The 22,974-nt window shown below is 33.1% G+C and overlaps 1 protein-coding gene across 2 annotated transcripts in view; it reads right to left on the bottom strand.

Moving 5' to 3' along the window:
• The window catches only part of LOC149806096 (DNA topoisomerase 3-alpha-like), a 103,601-nt gene that overhangs the window by 45,042 nt on the left and 35,585 nt on the right, over positions 1 to 22,974 (bottom strand). For both annotated transcript variants that reach the window (XM_089950974.1, XM_089950975.1), the window contains 7 exons: positions 22,857 to 22,911; positions 21,816 to 21,890; positions 14,656 to 14,836; positions 13,887 to 13,993; positions 10,273 to 10,383; positions 3,950 to 4,024; positions 678 to 728 (listed from right to left, as the gene is read on the bottom strand). In XM_089950974.1, the coding sequence (XP_089807100.1) occupies positions 678 to 728; positions 3,950 to 4,024; positions 10,273 to 10,383; positions 13,887 to 13,993; positions 14,656 to 14,836; positions 21,816 to 21,890; positions 22,857 to 22,911 (655 nt within the window). The remainder of the gene's footprint in view (positions 1 to 677; positions 729 to 3,949; positions 4,025 to 10,272; positions 10,384 to 13,886; positions 13,994 to 14,655; positions 14,837 to 21,815; positions 21,891 to 22,856; positions 22,912 to 22,974) is intronic.

Below are 22,974 nucleotides of genomic sequence, written 5' to 3'. Positions count from 1 at the left end.
AGTTGAGTCAAAATTGACTGCCCAATGTTCATTGACAACAAACCTTTCCAGAAGGTGGGGCTAAAAAGGCTTTCCCATGATTGCAGCCGATCAGTAAAGAGAATACTGCACAATAATTTCATGGGCTTATTTGGACCAAACAGAATCACATAAAGTGATATGTAACGCGTGATATCAAAAATATGAAACTGCAAACTCCTCTGGTGGCCTAGTGGTTAGATAATCTGCCTCGGACACCAGAGGTCATGGGTTCAACGCCAGCCGAGTCATAAAAAAGACATAAAAATGGTATTAACAGCTGCCTCGCTTGGCACTCAGCATTAGGAGGTTAGTGTTAGGACTTGTCAGCCTGGTGTCAGGATAGTATGACTGGGTGGGACATCATGCTACATGTCTGTGGCATGATGCCTCAGTGCTAGACATCACTATAAACTGTCAAACTGCAGACATCGTAGCGATATGACTGAAAAAACTGTTAAAGCTACATTAAAATTCCAAATCACACACACACACACACACAAGAAACTGCACATACTATAGGAAAACTATACTTACTAAGTGATAAAGGCAGGTAATACATCTGGGAGGGTTGGATTTGAGATATAGTACATTAAATGGAGAAATAGCAAGATTTTATGGAATAGAAAAGTAAGATATAATAACTTAATTCTTTTCACCTCAATAAGACTTGGTGTAAAGGTGTCTCCTTGTTGATACACAGGAATTTCCTGAAGAAAGAAAAACATATGCATTGCAATAGTGTATGTATGTCTGTATGCATGTATGTATGTATGTCTGTATGCATGTATGTATGTATATATATATATATATATATATATATATATATATATATATATATATATATATATATATATATGCATGCCTAAATTCTGCTACTTATAACCAACAGGAAAGGTTCTGCTATCTTTAAGAAACACATGGTGTGCCATCAAAATGAGTTGTTGATATATCAAAGGGCATAAATGCATGACAAATTGAACCCAAAGCAGGCACGTGACCCAAGGGCATAAATGCATGACAAATTGAACCCAAAGCAGGCACGTGACCTAAGGGCATAACTGCATGACAAATTGAACCCAAAGCAGGCACGTGACCCAAGGGCATAACTGCATGACAAACTGAACCCAAAGCAGGCACGTGACCCAAGGACATAATTTCTTGACAAAATGAAACCAAAGCAGGCACGTGACCCAAGGGCATAATTTCTTGACAAGATGAACCCAAAGCAGGCACGTGACCCAAGGGCGTAACTGCATGACAAACTGAACCCAAAGCAGGCACGTGACCCAAGGGCATAACTTCTTGACAGAATAAACCCAAAGCAAGCACTTGACCCAAGGGCATAATTTCTTGGCAAAATGAACCCAAAACAGGCACGTGACCCAAGGGCATAAGTAAATGACAAAATGAACCCAAAGCAGGCATGTAACCCAACGGCAAGGATGCTACTTGAAATATGAGAATATAAAGAAGATTTTTTTTTCCTACATTAATACCGTATATTTCATCTTATGGTAATAAAAACATGATATTTTAACAAGTGGCTAAACCACAATTTAAATATATCATTTTTGGTAACACAAGATGAAATATATCTGGTATTAACATAGAAAAAGAAAATACATACCAAACTTGCTCCAGAATCAAAGCTTAAAAATTTAAACTCACTTTTCAGCACAACACATTCACCCCCACCTCATTTTCATAAATTCACCTCACAAATATACACGACTTAAAGTAGAAGACTGGGTTAACGTAATCTGTCACAGTAAATTACATTTTTGTCATGATGTAATTTCAGTAATGTATCACAACAAGTTTGTTGCTGATGTTAAGGGAGTAAGGGGAAATAACTTCAGAGAGACACAAATGATATCTGGTCAAATTTCTTTATCAAAGAATCATTTCCATGTCTGAAATGTAAAGGAAGTTTCTATTTTTTTGTTCTAGCTCACAAAGTATTCCATGTACAACTTTTATAGGCACACACAATCAAGGACTGCATGGCATGATGGGAAATCTTACATTTTCACACATGAAAATTTAAGGATATATTTTATATTTTTCAAATAGGAATGAATAAAAATATGAAAATTATTTCATTAATAAGTCTTTATATTTGACATTTAAATATATAATTAAAGTTGCGATTACTTTTCAAATGCATGAATACAATGAACTGGGTACAACTTTACTGAAATAAAATGATGAAAATTAAAGCCTCATACAAGAATGTTTTATATTTCTTGACCCCATCCAGGTATGTAACCCAGAAAACAACAGCAAGATTGGAAGAATGGAAAGATGGTCATAATTTTTCCATGTTTATAAAAAATTTAAACAAAAAAGATTATATAACATGAGATGGAATCAAAACTTCAAAAACTGCCATTTGTCCTACATATTAACCCAAAAGCCCCACTCAGTGACTTGGTATGAGTGATGGGAGAAGGGTAATGTGTGATATTATGTTCCTAATGTGAAGTTTAAGATGTTCTTGAAATAAATATAATCAAATCCTTGAACCAAACAGCGTTTTACTTTTTGATTACTCCACTATGAGACAAAGGCTAGGGGCATAGCAGTTAAATACATGCGATGATGTTATGTCCCGAACATGAAGTGTCTTCATTATAATCAGACATAATATTCACATTCATCTCACTGATTTTATGATTTTACTAATTTGTGTAATTTTATACCACGATGTCCATGCCCCACTGGTTTAATGAAAATGCTTGGACATGATATGACATAATTCAATGAAAATTTAATGTCCAGATAATGAAGTATTTAAATGTAACAAATTTAGTATAAACAAGTTCATTTAGTGTATTTGTGGCTCAAAACCATGATTTTTCTATACATTTTGGCCCCTTTTCTCTGGTAACCATTACCACATACACCCTTAAAATATGCTGAAATGAAAGTGCAAACCTATAAAGACACCTAAAAAAAATCAAGTTGGCATCTTCGTATTAAATGTATGTTACTATGGTATAAAATGTGTCATCTACCTATCAATAGTAACCATTGTGACACACCATGATAGATAAGACATTGTGACACACCGTGATAGATAAGACAAACATTGGGACACACCATGATAGATAAGACAAACATTGTGACACACCATGACAGATAAGACAAACATTGTGACACACCATGATAGATAAGACAAACATTGTGACACACCATGATAGATAAGACAAACATTGTGACACACCATGATAGATAAGACAAACATTGTGAAACACTATGGTAGATAAGACAAACTGGTAAAGTATAGCACATTACTACTGCTCATTTGTTTTAATATTACCTGTTTTGAAATTACAAATAAATTCAAAAATATTATAAGAAAAGTAGTAAAATTCACATTTATTTTAGATGGGTCAGCGGCCAATGAGGTTTATGATCAATGTGCAGAGGAAACGTCACCATCTGACATGTATGTTTTCTGCCTGAAGTTCAACTTTTGTAATGAAAACTATACAAAACGGATTTTTTTCATTTCATCCTATCATCAGTTCCAAAAAAATTTTTTGTTGAATTGATTAGTTTTTAAATTAGACTTATATGTGTTCTGTGTCTGTTTAAATCCAGCTTATGAACCAGCAAAATGCAACCAAAGTTTTCTACTCTATCCTGTCCCTATTCCAATAAATATATCTTTTAATGCCTACATATGTATAAACATTAAGCAGAATTGTGGAATTTTCATGAAATATTTGTAAAAATTCTTCTAAATCAAAAATGGTTTGCATCTCTACAACCAATATGTTCCTTTAGTTTCAAGTCCTAGGGACATTTTTGTGCTCAAGAGTGTTTCAAGACTATGGGCTCAGATCTATATGCACAATATAATAACCTTAAATAAATGTCTAATTATCACAACTTCAGAAATCTTTCACAACTGTTGTCTCACCTTTGCATTCCACTTCTCATATGGATAGACATCTAGGTAATTCCTTGCTATGATCATAAGGCCCGATACATGGAACTGTACACATGGAATGAAAAGCATGAGCAATAGTCTTCATTATGGCACAGAATATATTAATTTCATTGTGGTATTTATTAATTGGTGTTAACCACTGATATCACATATGTACATGAAAGGGAAGTAAATTAAATTCTAGGGAAATAAATTATCTGTTGAGTTTATCAAAGCTTGTTGTTTCTCACACTCTTCTGTTACTAATTTTAACCCTTTACCTCATACAGAGTACATGTATATAGCATTTTAGCCAGTTCATATACATGTACCAAAGTTACCCAGTGCAGTGTGCTATAAACAGAACACCTGTTACCTATTTGACTCCATATACATAGGCATGCCTGTTAACTCATAAGCAGTGTAGTATATGTTACGTTTAACATCAATTTTAAATATTTTACATTACTGGTACACAGCTATCATGTATATACAGACTCCATAAATCCCATATAGTCACTAACAAATGATAATAATAAATTTATCCCCCACTACATACAATCCTTTGTCTTTCATTAGAAGACTCCAAGAATCTCTTCTAAATGGATTTTGTCAAAAGCTTCAAAGCTCAGATCTTGTTTCTTTTTGACACAATATTCCAACAATGCATTATATAGCACTGTCAGAATTCTTTTCCTTCTTTTAACAGCAATTTCTGTTCCTGAAGCATTTGGTTGAAATTGTAAGCAATGAAAGGGAGACAAATCAATTTGACAAAATCTAATGTCAGACATACATTGGATACAAACCAACACAAACAGAATTGTGGATTCATATGGTCTCAACATGATCTAGCTTATTCAAAGAAATTTATATGAGGTGGGATAATGTTATTTACATGGCCTAAAACATGCATGCCAAAGCTTATATGTCTACCTTGAATGATTTTTTAAAAAAACCACTTTCATTTTCATTTTTAATACTTGGATCTCAGGTTAAATGTATGCATAGATTGTGTAAATCAAAGAAAAATCATAATGACATCGATCATCCGACTGTCAATCTTCCAATAAACATCAAGCAAACTCAAAATATGAATTTCTACACCATACATACAATATATACTCAAAATATGCATTTCTACACCATACATACAATATACAGTAGTCCCCCTCTTGAACGGCCCCCCTGACCAGCGGCCACCCGCTCCTTACGGCCAGAATCCGTTGGCACCGCCGAGTTTGTGTTCAAAAGTACCCCTCACGAAAGGCCACCCGGCTAACGCGACCAGCGGCCAGCATATTAGTGCAAAATCATAAAATTTACCCCCCACAAGCGGCCACATTTTATTTGAATATGTATCCAGAACCAGTATTGTATTCATAACGTGTGTTAAGTAATCCGATTTCTGTTTCCCGATGTCAGGTTTTCGTTACTGAAAGAAGTGTTGAGTAAAGTACATTTACCACTAAGGTTAATATTATATCATTTATGCCTCACGAGAAGCCAAATTTATTCCATAAAAACTGAGAAAGACTCAAATTTTAATCCATACAAAAGGGTTCATACATGTAATCCAATTAGCCTTACTGCTGTGTTATCACAAGATGTCCGGTTTAGTCACTCTGATAATTGTTAAGAATACAATTATCGAACAGTAGTAACAGCTGAGAAGTGGCAGTATCGATGAACAATACCCAAGTCAGCAGGAAAATGGTTTAATAGCCTTTATGGCTTCCCTTAGTAAGATGTTGAGCTTGTTCACTTTGGTAATCAGTGGCTATTACTACTGACAATAATTGTCAAAATTACGAATCCTAGCGGCCGCGAGGTCAAATCTGCGTGATGTTAATGGTACATATCGAAGCCGTTTTGGCTTCTCTCACCTAGTTTCAAGAAATGTATAAAAACAATAGGGTACCAGACTGCGACTAACAAATCATGTGACAAGATCACTTCCTTTAAAAACACACGGCAATTTGTTTAGATGCATACAAAATTGTTTTATCAGTATTGTAGTTGGCAACATGAATAACTTACTGCAAAACGATCAACATGTCATCGAGGAAAACAAAGATTCTTAGTTTAGAGGAGAACGTGAAAGTAATTCAACTGACCGGGGGGGGGGGGAGAGGGATCGTCGAGGATCCTTGCAGAAAACTAACGTCGGGAAGACTCAGATAAACAATATCGTGAAAGATAATGAAACAATTCTGCAGAAGTGGAAAGGTGAAATGGACGGAGAAAGGAAGATTGTTTGAGCCTGGAGACGTTTGTATCCTGATTTGAAAGACAAGAAAAAGCAAAAATTTTGTCTGTTGAACTGGGATATGACGACTTTACCGCAAGTAACGGATGGTTGCACAGATTTCAAGTGCGACACAATATCAAGTGTTCTGTCATTAGCGGCGAATCAGCTGATGTTAATAATGAAGTTGTCGAAGATTGGAACAAAAGACTAAACGATATATGCTGGGGATATCACAGCAAGGATATTTTTAATGTGATGAGACTGGTTTGTTTTTTAGACTGTTACCAACAAAGTGACGTGATGTGAACTGTAACATAATTAAAAAGGCAGTTTTAAAACTGTATCAATGGTTATTCAAAGCATTCTTTTGCAAATGATGACAAAGTTTGTTTTACATTTATTTCACATCATGCATGTGATTTTTTAATTAAAATATTAAATATTTAAAATTAAATGTACTTGTGACTTTTTTCATATGTATTTACTATTTGCATTTGTCATCCCCCTCTAGAAAGGCCACCCGCATTATAAGGCCACTTCCCTGCTGCATTAGGGGTGGCCTTATAAGAGGGGGACTACTGTATACTCAAAATATGAATTTCTACACCATACATACAATATATACTCAAAATATGAATTTCTACACCATACATACAATATATACTCAAAATATGCAGTTCTATGCCATACATACCAGAGACTTAAAATATGAATTTCTACACCATACATACCACAATTACTCAAAATATGCATTTCTACACCATACATACAATATAAACTCAAAATATTAATTTCTACACCATACAAAAAATACAAACTCAAAATATGAATTTCTACACCATACATACAATATATACTCAAAATATGCATTTCTACACCATACATACAATATAAACTCAAAATATTAATTTCTACACCATACAAAAAATACAAACTCAAAATATGAATTTCTACACCATACATACAATATAAACTCAAAATATTAATTTCTACACCATACAAAAAATACAAACTCAAAATATGCATTTCTACACCATACATACAATATAAACTCAAAATATTAATTTCTACACCATACAAAAAATACAAACTCAAAATATGAATTTCTACACCATACATACAATATAAACTCAAAATATTAATTTCTACACCATACAAAAAATACAAACTCAAAATATGCATTTCTACACCATACATACAATATAAACTCAAAATATTAATTTCTACACCATACAAAAAATACAAACTCAAAATATGAATTTCAACACCATACATACAATATAAACTCAAAATATGAATTTCTACACCATACATACAATATAAACTCAAAATATACAATTTCTACACCATACATACCATATAGATTCAAAATATGCATTTCTACACCATATATAAAACAAACTCTAAATATGCATCTATACACCATACATACCAAATAAACTCAAAATATACATTAGAAAATATCATAAACTCTAAATACACATTACTACACCATACATACCACCACATACATGCCGGATGATGACCAATCATTAAGACTTTCAAAATGATGCCAGTTACAATGCAGTTCCAAACTGGAGCAAAGTATATTCAGAACCTTCTTTTATGCCAACAAAAAAATACTCTCATACTTTCTGTTCTATCAGATCATCATCATTTACAAGAAGTATGGTGTCTATTAGAATCAATAGGCATATTTTCATAGTTGTGAATGTTATAACATCAGTCATACAAATCTTATTTGACAATGTGATGAAACACCAAGCGATGTCACTTAGCACAGCCTGACAGAAAAGAACCAAGTATTCACTACCATGGTTTGCAAAGACCCTAGTATTGTGAATCAACTGAAATTTCATGATCGATCATTAGTTACACCAACCAATAGATGATCAATTATTAATCGATTAAATATGGCTGCCACATAACCAAAATGATGAGAGTAGTTAATCAATTTTAGCTAGGGTCTATCTGACATATAATCAAAATTTTGTAATAGGACTTAATTATTTATGATTGTTGTTTGTTATATTTCTTTAAATAAAAGAAATTATTAAAATTTGTATCCATTTGTTTATAACAAGAACAGGCTAATACAAAACAAACTATCAAAATTGTGTTTATTTCTTTATAACAAGAAGTTGAGAAAAGATGAACATGTAAAATTATTTGCCATGTAAATGATATAATGACTAGATAGTTGTTGTTGTTGTTATAGGGTTTAACACCATTTTTCAGCACAAGATAGGCTATATATGGAGGCCAGTATAAATGGTGGAGGAAGAACCCGGAAAAACCCTGGAAAGAACCACCGACCCATGAGAAGCTACTGGCAAGCTTTCTCACGTACCCACATAGGCCGAGCCTGAAACTCAAACCCATGCAGAGGTGAGACGGCAGTGATCCTTAATGGTAGGTGCTTTTGACCGCTTGGCCACTCAGGGTCCCCTGACAAGATCATAGATACATTACTAGAACCACTTAATCATGATTATAATTAGATGATGAACCTATTAACAGTAGTCATTTATAACTAGAAACAGTAGTCATTTATACTAGAAATTCTGGAATTCTCAACTTTGAACTGGAGATTCAACATGTTACCTAAGGTAATACATGCAGGTACAAATGAATCATTCAATCAATATTCTGAGCAAGACTATGACTTCACAATCTTATGGTGAAACACCATCACATCCACATTTTCTGGTTTGAGCTGAGTCGCTTTTTATTTATAAGATTACTGATGGGCTGAAAATCCTCTCAGAAGAACACTAGAAGCTGGCACCACAATGAATTTATCTGAATCCCATCTAAAACCACAAATGAATATAAAACATTATCAAAACCTCCTCATTATTCTAATCTTTATGTTTTATTTGGACATTTTTTACATAAAGTTTTTCTAAAATTTAAGTAAATCGGTGTGATTGACCCTTTAGGCCTATATTATGATACAATACAATTTTTATTGATATGTTTTGTTGTTTTTATAAATATGCCTAAAAAAGAATGTAAAATGAAAACATAAATGCTTTTGTTCGAGATCATGTACACATCTTTTACTAACCAATGAATGTGTATTCTTTATTGCACAACTTGCAAATCACTTAAGTCAGGTTTAGACTGTCTTTATTTGCCAGACCATCACCCTTGTTCCAAAATTCAAACTAGGCCCACTCTTTCGATTATTTCTTCCAGGAAATTAAAAAATTCACTTTCACTTTTGCTTCCATTTTTAAAGCAGGTCACTTATATCACCACTAAACGATGCTTAAAAAATGGATAAAACCTATGAATCATAAACAACATTCTTTGTATTATCACTAATTTAGTATAGTCTATACTATAATTTCTATAAATGAATTATTAAATTTGTATATTTTGGGTTTATTCCAACTCAGTAGTACTTTTAATTTAATAAATTTATCATAAGGCAACTCGATCAAAGTCATACTCAACCAATCAAACTGGATGAACGAGTGACGCATGAGTAACTCAATTAATCGGAATAGCACTAAACAGACCTAATGAGTTTTTATCAAAGGACTTTCTGATCTTCAAAACGTTCACAAGAAGTAATATTTTTTAGGGAAAGTGGGTCACACTCCCACGTGTTATTGTAAACATGGGTCATATTCGTTTGTAAATTTATCTACATTTGCAAATGTGATTATGGTCACACTACAGCAAATGGACATTGCTCCAACTGGTAACTGCAAAGTGTCATGTGTCATCTGATCCACCCAATTTTATCCATTTTATTTATTCAATATTGTCAAAATAGCTAAAAAGACAAAGCTCTTAAATTTGAGGTAATATATTGTTTCAGTTCTAATATTCTGAATTCCCTCTGATAAATTCAAGGAGTTTTCAGCAAAATTCAGACTCTTCATGGATAAAAGCAATTTGTTAAATTCAAAGAAGTTTCAAAGTAATTTTTAAATCCAACGAATTTTCAAGTTTGTATGAACCATGGCTACATATAGTCTGTTTAAAACTTTCCTATGGCAAGAAATATCAATAACGAACTATTTCGATATTTCATTTAAGATTTACTGACCTTTTCTTCAGCAACATCAATATGGACAGTTGTCTCAAAGCCCTGGGCATCTTGAGAGACACATGCTAGAAAATGCCTTACTATGAATTCGTACAGCTTCTGTTCATTGCCCTGAAATAAAGTTAGGAATGAACAACATGAACTATGTAGATTACAAATTATGAAGATTACAAATTATGTTTTCAAATAATTTTTATAAGAGGTTAACTATACTTGACAGTATGATTCCAAGACAGAAATCCAAATAACAGGTTTTCAAATATTTTCCAAAACAGTTAACAAAACTTGACCGAATGATTCTAAGTTAGAAGTCCAATGCCAAAATAACAAGTATCTAAAACTTTCTATGTCTGAGTGCTCAGTTCCTTTTTAATAAATTAATAAAGGTTTTTCCAATAATGCAAATGTTGTCCGTCAATATATATTTTAGTGCAATACAATTAGCGGCAATTGAACATTTCTCCAAGTATCTTCTAAACTTAAGTAGCCACAAGGCAAACTACTTGAAAATGTAAGTGGCCATTTTCACATTTTATGCTAGCAACCTGTTATAGTCTGGTTGCCTTGGATATTGTGAGCAGAAATCAAATGAATGACGATTACTGGTCAAGATAACAAATAATGAAGGATTCAGTTACAGCAAATTAAAAAGCAAGTAAAAAAAAAACATAGTTATTTTTAATAGCATACCCATCTCAGTCCAACAGAAATGTCAACAATCAATATCCATTTCAATCTCAGGCCAGACATTAAAATTTACCATTTGGAGATCTCCATGCCATCTTCCCACATATCCCCTGTCCTCAAATTTGCTGATAAAGGGCCCTATCCTTCATTGGGTTCTGATGCAAGATTATATTAATAAAACTTGCTGCATTTATGGTAGTTTGACTGACAATAATTTTACTGCCAACTAAATCTTCTGTACTTGTTTCCATATAAGCATTTTTCCATCTGTTCCATTTGCTGTCTTTATTATGCAGGTCATGCATCAGACAGGTCACTGAGAGGCTGTAATCCAGGCTAGTCTTGCTCTAGTCGCAACACTAGTTTCTAATCAAAAGCAAAGAACATATCACCCAGGTTGCATCGACAAGTCAAGAACATAACACCCAGGTTGCATTGACAAGTCAAGAACATAACACCCAGGCTGCATCGACAAGTCAAGAACATAACACCCAGGTTGCATCGACAAGTCAAGAACATAACACCAAGGTTGCATCTACATGTCAAGAACATAACACCCAGGTTGCATTGACAAGTCAAGAACATAACACCCGGGTTGCATTGACAAGTCAAGAACATAACACTCAGATTGCATTGACAAGTCAAGAACATAACAACCAGGCTGCATCGACAAGTCAAGAACATAACACCCAGGTTGCATCAACAAGTCAAGAACATAACAACCATTGTTGCTAGGACAACCAAGAATGTGACATAATCAAGATGGCGGAGGAAGCAGAGAACAAAGGGAGGGGTGCTCACCAATTATTATGTACTTTTGAAAAGGTGACGTATATAAGATGAAGTTGTTTGCATTTGAAACATGCACAGTGGAGAGAATGTTGACATACCTGTATGCTACTTTGATGTAATGTGGCTGACACTTCTTTGGATACTGTACTTATGGAAATTGTACGTAATCTAAGCACATTACTAACTAAAATGACTGCTCCCTTATGCTAAAAAAAATCAGCCTGAATTAGTCTAAAGTACACTAGCTTTAGCACATCTTAAAGGGAAAATGAAATTTGCCCAACTAGACAATACCAGTTTCTGAAAGTGCAAAGGATGAATTACTACATATATAAAGTGTAAAAAAAAGTGATCAGCTCTTGCTTTTAATACATTTTACCTCTGAAGTCCTGGATGTAAAAATGACCGAGCGGAGCTAGCTGTTTTTGAAACGTGCACATTTGGAGTAAGGCCAAGATGTATACTCTATAACCCATATTATACCCATCAATAATCATAAACCAAAAGAAAGGGAATTAAAGGTTCTTTGCACAATACCTAAGTTATACAAGGCCTTTTTTCTTAAAGCCAGTATAACCAGTGAGGAAACCCAGGGAAATTCTTTTTCTTTAAAATTCTAACCCTATGCAAAATACGAAATTGTAGAGCACCACCGGACATGTTGCAATTAAGCCATCTTGAATCTTTGAGTTGAATGAATGGCATTTTTTAAAACTTTTAATTACATTTGCTTGTTATATATATCTATATTATGTGTGTTAATTTCGTGACTGTGGATTGTAAGGGTTATTAAGTTAGTAACATTTTAAACACTAATTTTCTATATAATCATAGGTAGCACTTTAAATGTGAGGTCATTCTTGAAAAACAAGGCATAGTTTCAAATAAGCTATCTTACTCTTATTCATGTAAACATGTGATCTGACTTCAGGACATGAGTTCCTGAAATGCCAGGCTGACATAATTCCTGATTAGCTGGCTTATAAAGTACTTGACCTTGTTTACAAGTTTTACTGCATTGTAAATGAGTCATCTACCCTCTTTCTGTTTTAGAAATTGCATATTTGCATTCTTGATAAGTGATGTTTACCTGAAAATTAGATGTTCCAAATATTAATATCAGTCTTGGAAGACATTTAGTTACGTTTGCTTGAGGAGATTCATTTATTTAATTCAATCATTCATTGGAATTATAAAGTGACTGAACTATTTGGATTTACAGCTGTACTGGAATTACTGTGAATTCATTTAACAACATTTTGGGATCCTATCAGTGATACATCCATACTCTTGGTACATCAGTACAATAGTGAACATAATTCAGAACATCACTGGAACTCATTTGGATTCAGTACTTTTGGACTTGATAAAACATTTAGGACTATTTACGATTTCATTCACCATACTGTTAGTTATTTTTAATTGTTCACTTTGTATATAAGGGAAGCAAATTATAATTTGAATTTTTCAAAATTTGTATTGTTTGCTCTTTTATGATAAAGACCATAAAGCCATAATATAATGGTCACGCACAAACTAACATGACCAAGTTTGACTCAACCATTGTGTTCCCTAACTGAAAGCTCCCCCAGACAACTCGCATGTAAAGATGGCAGCCTCATATATGAATTGGCAGTTCCAAAATCAAAATGAGATTATTCTGTGAATTAAGGTGCATCTGTTAAATGTTTTTAGCTTAAACCTCTGTAATACATTTGTCAATGTTTTTAGCATAAAACATGGTAATACATTTGTTAACTTTTTTGGCATAAAACATGGTAAAACCTGCAATTAGAAAAGGCTCTTAAGATTTTCTAGTTGAAAATTATGTTTCGGAAGGTTCTCAGAAGCACCTTGTTGACAATTTTCACTCAATAATTCTGAAATTTTATTTGTATATTACTGACATTTTTACACATACTTAAGCAATGATTATGCTTGCTAGTTTAATATTTTAAAAACTTTTATTGAAACTATTTTTTTTTTTTCATCCGAAATGGGAGACAAACTTTTTTGTACAACTAGTACATTTGAAAATTATCTACAAATCTGATACCATATATGCAACTTTCAAAAAGAGATCTTAAATATCATATCATGCATTCCATTCACTCTGTAGCAAAGTAAATTCTTACTGTAAGACTGTTTGTGTATTTTGTCGGGTGTATAGGAGGATGAGCCTTATCAGTCTTTTTTCCATTTCTTGGTTGAGGACCATGCTGTAAAACTCTATTGGCAAAATCTGGAGAAAAAAAATTTAAAATACTTTTATAGTCACACCTTGCATAAGTCACACATTGCATAAGTCATGCATTGCATAAGTCATACACTGCATAAGTCACACCTTGCATAAGTCACACACTGCATAAGTCACACACTGCATAAGTCATACATTGCATAAGTCACACATTGTTTAAGTCACACATTGCATAAGTCAGTCATTGCATAAGTCACACATTGCACAAGTCATATATTGCATAAGTCACACATTGCATAAATCACACATTGCATAAGACCAGTGTCATCCAGATTAAGTAAAAATATGCACTTCTTTCATCTGCAAAATAAAAGATACACACAAAAAAGCAGAATAATTTCAGCAACATCAAAAAAGTAAAAACAAGAAACTCTCCCATGTTTGCATCTAGCAAGAAAAGTGTAAACAAACAACATTCACAGCATTCTCTTTTTTAAAGTTTCTTTAATAAAATTTACGTTTGAGTGCATTTTCTGACATGTAGTTTTCAACTGATTTAAAAGGTGTCCCACAACTTATGATTCGAAAAAACAATGTGTCCCAGAACATACAGTGCACAAAAAAATTACTTTTAAAATAAATTTATGGTGTCCCAATAAATACGGTGTCCCAACATATATGGTAAATATGGGTAATGCTGAACCTACCTCCCCAGGCAGGACTCTGTGTCTGTTCCTGAACCAACCCAACCAAATTCATCTCACTGGGAAAAATATTTGTCTCAGTTCGAGGATAACTGATAAACCCTTTGGTGTAGAGTTTCTCTGCAATCTGCATAGTCTCCTTAGCACTTATGTGTAATTTTCTTGAGGCTAGTTTTTCCATTTCCTGAAAAAGGAAGCAAAGTAGACCAATGGTAAATATGGTCCAGGTAACATCACTTTAAAATGGCATCTGTCAGAAAGTATGATCAATTTTATTGAACTAAAGGTATGTCAAAAAGACTGCATGCTTCTGCAAAAAGTGTTAAAAAAAATAAAACGTTAGAACGAAATCAAATTTGGATGAAAATGATGAAAATCAAAAATTCATGTAGGCATCTATATTTTAATTCCATGCCAAATATAGTTTACCTGTAATTCTATCAGGCTCTTTAAGGTTATTTTTAATCGGGACCAAAATATGTAATGAATGGGATCTACAAAGGGATGGAATGACAAAGGTAACAGCACATCACTTCTATCAAATATGCAGTGTTTTCTCCAGCAAAGCAGCTCTAAGGGTCCCCTGGGTCAAGTTTATTGGGCACTTTGCACTTTCAAGAGGCTCTGCCTATTATCTGATTATTTACTTATTACTTGCCTATTGCATTACCTCAATTACAAACATTTATGTAAAGTTCCTTTAAATTACTGCAGTACATATACATTAGTTTTGTTTTCTTAAACACTAAAAAATTGTTGAAATTTATGTTATTATTAAATATCCTTTAATTTCTACTAATACATTAAAAATGGAAAAACTGTGTATCTACATTAAATATTTGATTGAGGAGACATAGTGACGCCTGTGTCCCTTCATTCATTTGTAGATCCCATACATATCTTGTAGGGCACCATAATGGGGTGGGGGATGTATATTTGCTACAATATGTGAAGTCTCTGTCAATATGTGATCAGAGATGTTATTTGTTTTAAGAGATTGATTTACAATGTTTAGCTCCGTGGACCACAGTTAGCAAGAGATCATGTGGCAATGACGAGGTAGTTGCTCTCTGACTATAGAAGTTTACCACTTTAACAGCTTCTACCCATTTTTGATAATTCACTGCTTCATAACAGTATTCCCGAACATCATGTGATCCATGGACTCAAATTATACTGAACTGCAAGTATGACTAATCTCATGGTTATTATGTCTTTAAGAAATGTCTGTCAATTGCTTGTCAAAGTTTTATATTTTACATTAAGTACTGTTGCATGGGTAAAATGCAAAACACTATTACCGTATTTAAATCCAAATCTATTTTTTGAAATTTTATGATTCTTTTATAGAACCATCAGGATACATGTATGCAATATGGCATTTCAGGCTGCTAGTGTTTCATTTTAATGATCATGTCAAGCACTTAAGAATACGATTTTGTCTCTGATGTGTGATCCATGACATGACATTCATGTTTAAATATTACAGGTATGCAATTCATATAAATTTACACTCAAATAAAGTCTTTGAACTTTGGCAGTGAATAATATGAGAAACCCATTATATCCCTGTCCTTGGCTAGGCACAATTTTATCCATTGTACAACTGTTGTTTTGTTGTTGAAAACTATAAAGTCAAGTTACATTAAAGAGTTAGATTATCAGTGTTTATACCAAGTAAGAAATCGCAATGTATAAATGTTTTATATATTGAAATATGCATGAACAGTTCCTATGATAAGAATATCATCAGACAGGTTTTGCCAGCTTACAGCATATGATTCCTTGGTAGATTCACTCTGCCAAATCTGAATGGTTCAGTACTATCACACGGTTAAAAACTGAAGGTTATATAAAAGAAGGGCTGAAAGTACTTGCCAGATAACTGATGAGCATGGTCAATTTCAAACCTTGAAGCAAACTTTATAAGAAACCGTATTTCTAGCAAATAATTGTCGTTAGTTAATCATTAAATCAACCATCATTTCAGGTAATGAAATTTTGGATGAATAATAAAATAAATAAACAAGAATAGCTAATAATGAAGCAATATTTGGATAATATGAATGTCATTAAGTTTAGTTATGCACGAGCAGATATCTTTTTAATTATACAGATTCCAGGAAATACTTGACAAAGTAAATTTGACTTTCAAAATTACTTCCAGTTATCTCCCAACAAAATGGTAACCTGGATTACAACAAATAAAAAGCAAATCTCAACTTCTGTCCATTAGAGTTACCTGTATGATTTTCAACCATTATTTCACGTTTTCAGACACAGAAAAAACTGTTTTCCTCTGAAACATTTTACTGAAATGATTTCATCACAAGCTACAAATAATTAATTTCACTTTCTATTCTTATTATACAAAATGCAGGTAGTCAGTGTCTCCTTGCTAGAGTACTATGTGTAAGTTTGAATATCTGTGCTGATGACATCCTTCAATTTTCTTCCTTATGTTGCTTTTATTAAACACTTTTGTGGACTTTATTCCTGAGTGGAATTTCTTAAATGAACTCTCAGCAGACAGGAAATGGAGGTCGCCTAAAATATTGTGGTCCCACTGAATAATAACATCATAGTTGCTTTCTTTTATCTCTAATATTCTTCAGCAATAATAAGATTTTCAAATCAGATGATCTGGTGGAATATCGGAAGTCAGATTGGTACTATTTTCACTTAGGTCTAACAAAACATCCTTTAGGACCAAGACATCAAAAGAAGTTTTTAGATTTAGAGAAGTAGCAATAAGATTTTCAAGATGGCTGCCAGTGTGGCTATACTGGATATCAGATTGGTACCATTTCCATTTAGGACTAACTAGAAATCATAATAAGTCTTGGGGTGAAAGCACAGTGTCATGGGGAAGCAGCCATATTACTTCTCTATGGTCTTATACTTAGAAACAGAAAAGAGCAAAAACCAATAAGTTTTGTCGAATTCAACAAATAATTTATTTCTCCAAGAAGACAAAATGAAAATTCAAAAGGAACGTACAGTAATGTGAAATAAATCCTAAATAGTCCTAAAAGATTTACAAGCTCAAACATCTAAAGTTCCTACTAAATTACACTGATATTGCAAACAAGTTCCAATGTTGAATGTGTTCATGTGCCTGTAGTCTCAAACATGGTAATGTGCCAATAGCATGAAGTGTGATGATTTGAAAACAGTCTTTCGATATATCAAAATAATATAATCCAAAAATGTTCTTGTCTGAAATTGCTATAGTTCCAAATTAATGTTCCAGTCCAAGAATATTGTAGATTATCACTATGTATTTCAAGTGAATAATAATTTGAATACATAATTGCACCCAATTAAATAATGAACACAATAATAAGACTGATTCAGCCTCAGATGTTAAATGCAAAATATAAATTAAACAAATTATTAGAAAAAACTAAGACATAAAAATAGAGCAAGGATGAGGATCACAATTTCATTTCCAGAAAATTCTAAGTTGTCAACAAAAAAAAAATCTGTTACCAAAATTATTATAAAGAATGTGGTAAACATCAGATGGACCAGTTTTTTTTAATGGGGGAATTTCAATGTCCTATAACCAGACCCAAATAAACGTGTACCTTTACTGATAATATTCCAAATATTTAACCTACACACTTTGAGAACTATCAGCTATGTATTATTTGTTTAAAAAATAAAGTCACTGGTCAAATACACAATGAACTTGATTTTGGACAAGGTCAAGTCCAAAATACAATTACAAGTAACATAATCGTGAAGAAAAACCTAACAACGATGCAAATTATATATACATAACAGCCATAACAAGATTTTCAAGATAGCCATTGTGGAAGCCATATTGGAAGTCAGATTGGCACCATTTTCAATTATGATTTTATGACCACCAAGACATTATTAGAAGTCTTTCAGTGAAAACCCCATGCTGGTATTATCAATCATTCAAGAGTAGTGATAACAATTTTTCAAAGTGGTCAAAGTGGTGGTCATATTGTAGGTCATATTGGCACATTTTCATTTAGAACCAACTAAACATCACCATAATTCTTCTGGTGATCTCAGGCAATATTGCATTTCATTCATGAGGATCAAAAATAATAACATTTTCACAGATGTCTGATATTTGGCTGTATATCAGCATCATTTTCATTTAGGACCAACTAAACAGAAGTCCTTTAGTGAAAAGCCCATGTTTATATGATCATCCATTCAGGAAAAGCAGTGATAACAAGATTTTCAAGATAGTCACTCTGGTGGTCATACTGAATGTTCTAGCTACACTATTTTGATTTACGCCAACTGGATGAATGTGTTTGTAAAGTTTCATGGCAATGCTCAAAGTAGTTTAGGAACAATAACAAATGTCTTCTAACAGAGGGCCAGATGACGGCAAAGACCATCCCATGATGTAAAAGCTGAAAATGAGAGTACTACAAGTCTTCCATGGAATGCAATGTCTTGCCTCTGAACAACATGCTAATGAGGCAAAAATTCAGTGAAATACCTGGCCCTGTAATCTCATAACCTTGTGAGCTTCAAACTCAAATTCGAAACCCAAAAATCAGATATAATACCTGGAGTATACCTGTGTAACTTTAAATGTGAGAATAGGAAAAAAATAAGTCATTTAAGTTTTATTATTCTAATTTTATTCTACTTAAAGTCACAGGATGTCATAGTTATCAGACTTTGAGAGTGAACTTCAGTTTTGTGCTAAAAATCAGTAAAGAATACGGAACCTGGAATTCTGGCATATTAGTTAAATACAGCATCTAATGAAAATTAATTACAACTTTCATAAGATTAACACGACCTTAACATTGTCAATGCCACTGCCATTGCCATCACTGCCTGAATAGTTGTTGTTGTCGTTGTTGTAGGGTTTAACGCCATTTCTCAGCACTCGATAGGCTATACATGGCGGCCAGTATTAATGGTGGAGGAAGAACCCGGGAAATCCCCGGAAAGAACCACCGACGCTCGAGAAGCTACTGGCAAGCTTTCTCACATATCCACATTGGCCGCCTGAATAGTAACAACTATGTCTTCCATTCAAATGTGAGAATCAAAAATAACAAGAGTCCCTCAAACAAAATGCCATTCTACTTACCCAAAATACCTAATTTTCAGGAAGTCCATTTATTTTCTATTTTATTCATTCTAACCACTACTGAAACTATCTCTGATACTGTTCAAACTTGTTAACAAAAATATTTTCTTACATTTACGTTCACGTGATATGTGTAAGTGCAGTACCAAATTCTTTGTCCAAGACTTTGACCTTTTATCTGTTTGAAGGTCAGTAAAAATGTCTCAATGTTAAGAATTAACCCCATCATTAATCTAAGACTCCATTCATACCTACATTACAAGCAAGCACAGCTAAAATACAAGTCATGACCTTTGACCTTAAAATCAATGTCAGAGTGCTGACTATCAACTTATTTATTGAAATGCACTAAATACAGAGTCTGGCCAAAATTGACTTGTATATGTACAAGTCATTGGATCCATAAAGCTCAATATGCTGGCATGTGCTTTATTTTCAACAAACGATTAAGCACCCTGTTAAGTCATTATCATTATCATTATTATTAATGGCAGAGCAATAGCATTAGAACTGTCCAAATGACATGCACAACAACAAGCAGTTAACTGGCTACTGTACTGTTGGAATTTGGGTTGTTTAAGGATAAATGCAGGATATTATCTGAGGTGTTGTAAGTAACAAAAGAATAAAAGGTGGGCACAATGACTTGTGAGCCTTTCATAAAAATCGGCAACCTTTGCAGGAGGGAAAATGGAGAGACCTACCATAATAAATAATTTTGGTAGATGCATAGGAGTAAGTATTTTTTTTGTTGTTGTCATGTTTAATTATTACTGTATTGTTCAAGATGTTTCTATAGGTATATTTAAGGGCAGCTCTTAGATGTTTTGTTCGATTCATGGTAAAAATGCAGAAGTATATGCTTTCTCCTGATGCTAAGGCTAATAAACCACCCACTAAGAAATATCACAAGTTCAACAATGCTTGGTTATCAGAGCTTGTGTCTACAGGCAAGTAGCACAGGTTCTCAATTTGCATTGAGAGTTTCAGTCTTTATGCGCAAAATTAAGCTCAATCCCTGGATAAAATATATCAATTAAAAATATATTACAAGATAATTAACTTTAAAGTTGAGACAAATTATTCATAAAAGCATATATACATCATGTATTTTTCCCCAGTTTATTTCAAGTGTAAATGAATCTTTATTGTGTTTTGTTTTATTTACAGTGGTGAATCCTACCAAAATATTTCTGGAACTGAGCCATGAGGATAAAGAATCTAAATCTGATTTATGTTCAGAACATGCTCTTTGTATTACTATGAAAAGAATTCATAATATGGCCACAAAAAAAATAACTGTTTTCAATTCTCTTAAAGAACATAAAATTTATGCTGACAAAAAAATCTGTTGGTTTGAGATCACATGAAAATTGTTCTAATGGCAATAAGTAAAAGGTACTTTCATATTGAAATGACACAGTCAAGCCCATCACAAATTACTCATAGAGAAATTAACATAAGGTACTTTCATATTGAAATGACACAGTCAAGCCCATCACAAATTACTCATAGAGAAATTAACATAAGGTACTTTCATATTGAAATGACACAGTCAAGCCCATCACAAATTACTCATAGAGAAATTAACATAAGGTACTTTCATATTGAAATGACACAGTCAAGCCCATCACAAATTACTCATAGAGAAATTAACATAAGGTACTTTCATATTGAAATGACACAGTCAAGCCCATCACAAATTACTCATAGAGAAATTAACATAAGGTACTTTCATATTGAAATGACACAGTCAAGCCCATCACAAATTACTCATAGAGAAATTAACATAAGGTACTTTCATATTGAAATGACACAGTCAAGCCCATCACAAATTACTCATAGAGAAATTAACATAAGGTACTTTCATATTGAAATGACACAGTCAAGCCCATCACAAATTACTCATAGAGAAATTAACATAAGGTACATGTACTGCATGTTCATGATATCTGTATCAAGTGTAACATCAGTGGCATTGCACAACTGTAATACTGACCCCATTGTCTCTTTATGTTAATAGTGCCAAAGTCAAAGATTAATACATGTAGCTTCTACAGCTTACCACTGTCTCAAGGGCTTGTGGTCTCCATTTGCTTTTATTCTTACTCTGAACATCTATTACAGAGGCAGATGGATTCTGAAATACAATGTTCAAAGTTACATAAGCTGTTTAAAAACAAGTTCCTCTCTTAAAATTTGCATGCAGAAAACAAGCTTTATAATGCAATATTTAAATTAACATAGTAGACAGGAACACATTTATATTCTTTTGAAAATGGTAAAAGTATATACTTATTTCTTTTCCGAGTTTCTGAGAATTCCTGAACTGGCACTTTGAGATATCCTCATGGATAAGAAGTATCACTAATATTTGCAATGAAATCACGGCATCAATATTTTAATAATCAAGCAGTACAAAAGTTAGTTTTGATGTAGATGATTGTTTCACGAAATAAATGCCGTTAGATTTGGAAAAAGGCTTGTTTTGTGGTGTATCAACAGTTAGTATTGTCCTTATTTGGTAGATTCCCTGCTTTGAACTTTGTAGTCATTTGTGAAGCAGGAAACCAAAACTAATCAACAACAACAAAAAGCAATGACGTAATACACAAATATTCTCATACACTTGTGAATATTGCTTGAAACCAGTTGGAATAATGTTAATGATCTTTCAGATGCTTGGCATCTTGAAAATAAATGCAATTTATACTGAATAACAAAAAACTTCATTAGAAAAAGTGCTTTATTGACAAGTATTCTCTACACAATTATAAAATGAGTTATCAGCACATTTAACCACAACCCCTCAACCCTGACCTGTGATTTACTAGATGTCCAGTGTGAAAATTTACTTCACCTTTTTTTTTGAGATCCCACTGTAACTCATGTCCTTATTTATAGTGCAGTCTACATTTTTGGACCCCATTGTGCACGAGTTATCAAGGGAGACACGTACATAACAAAGACCACATGAGAAAGTTGTATATCTCATTCATGTGAAGAAATCATGATTGTTGCAAAGAATAATTCCATTAACATTTATTTAAGAATCAATGCTAATAAATATTACCATGACACACAAAGAAACAACTAGAAAACTTACCTCAATACAATTTTCATACAATGCAAGTGCAAAGAGGTAATCAAAAAGGCGATTTCTGCAAAGAGAAAAGAATTTCTTATTTTAAAGACTGTTTGTCAAAGAATATTTACCCAATCAC

The sequence above is a fragment of the Sinohyriopsis cumingii genome, chromosome 2 (genome assembly GCF_028554795.1).
Source record: "Sinohyriopsis cumingii isolate HCF-2022 chromosome 2, ASM2855479v2, whole genome shotgun sequence".
Classification (NCBI taxonomy): Eukaryota; Metazoa; Mollusca; class Bivalvia; order Unionida; family Unionidae; genus Sinohyriopsis; species Sinohyriopsis cumingii.
The sequence above is the reverse complement of the archived record's forward strand: the minus strand, read 5'-3'. Positions and strand labels throughout refer to the sequence as shown.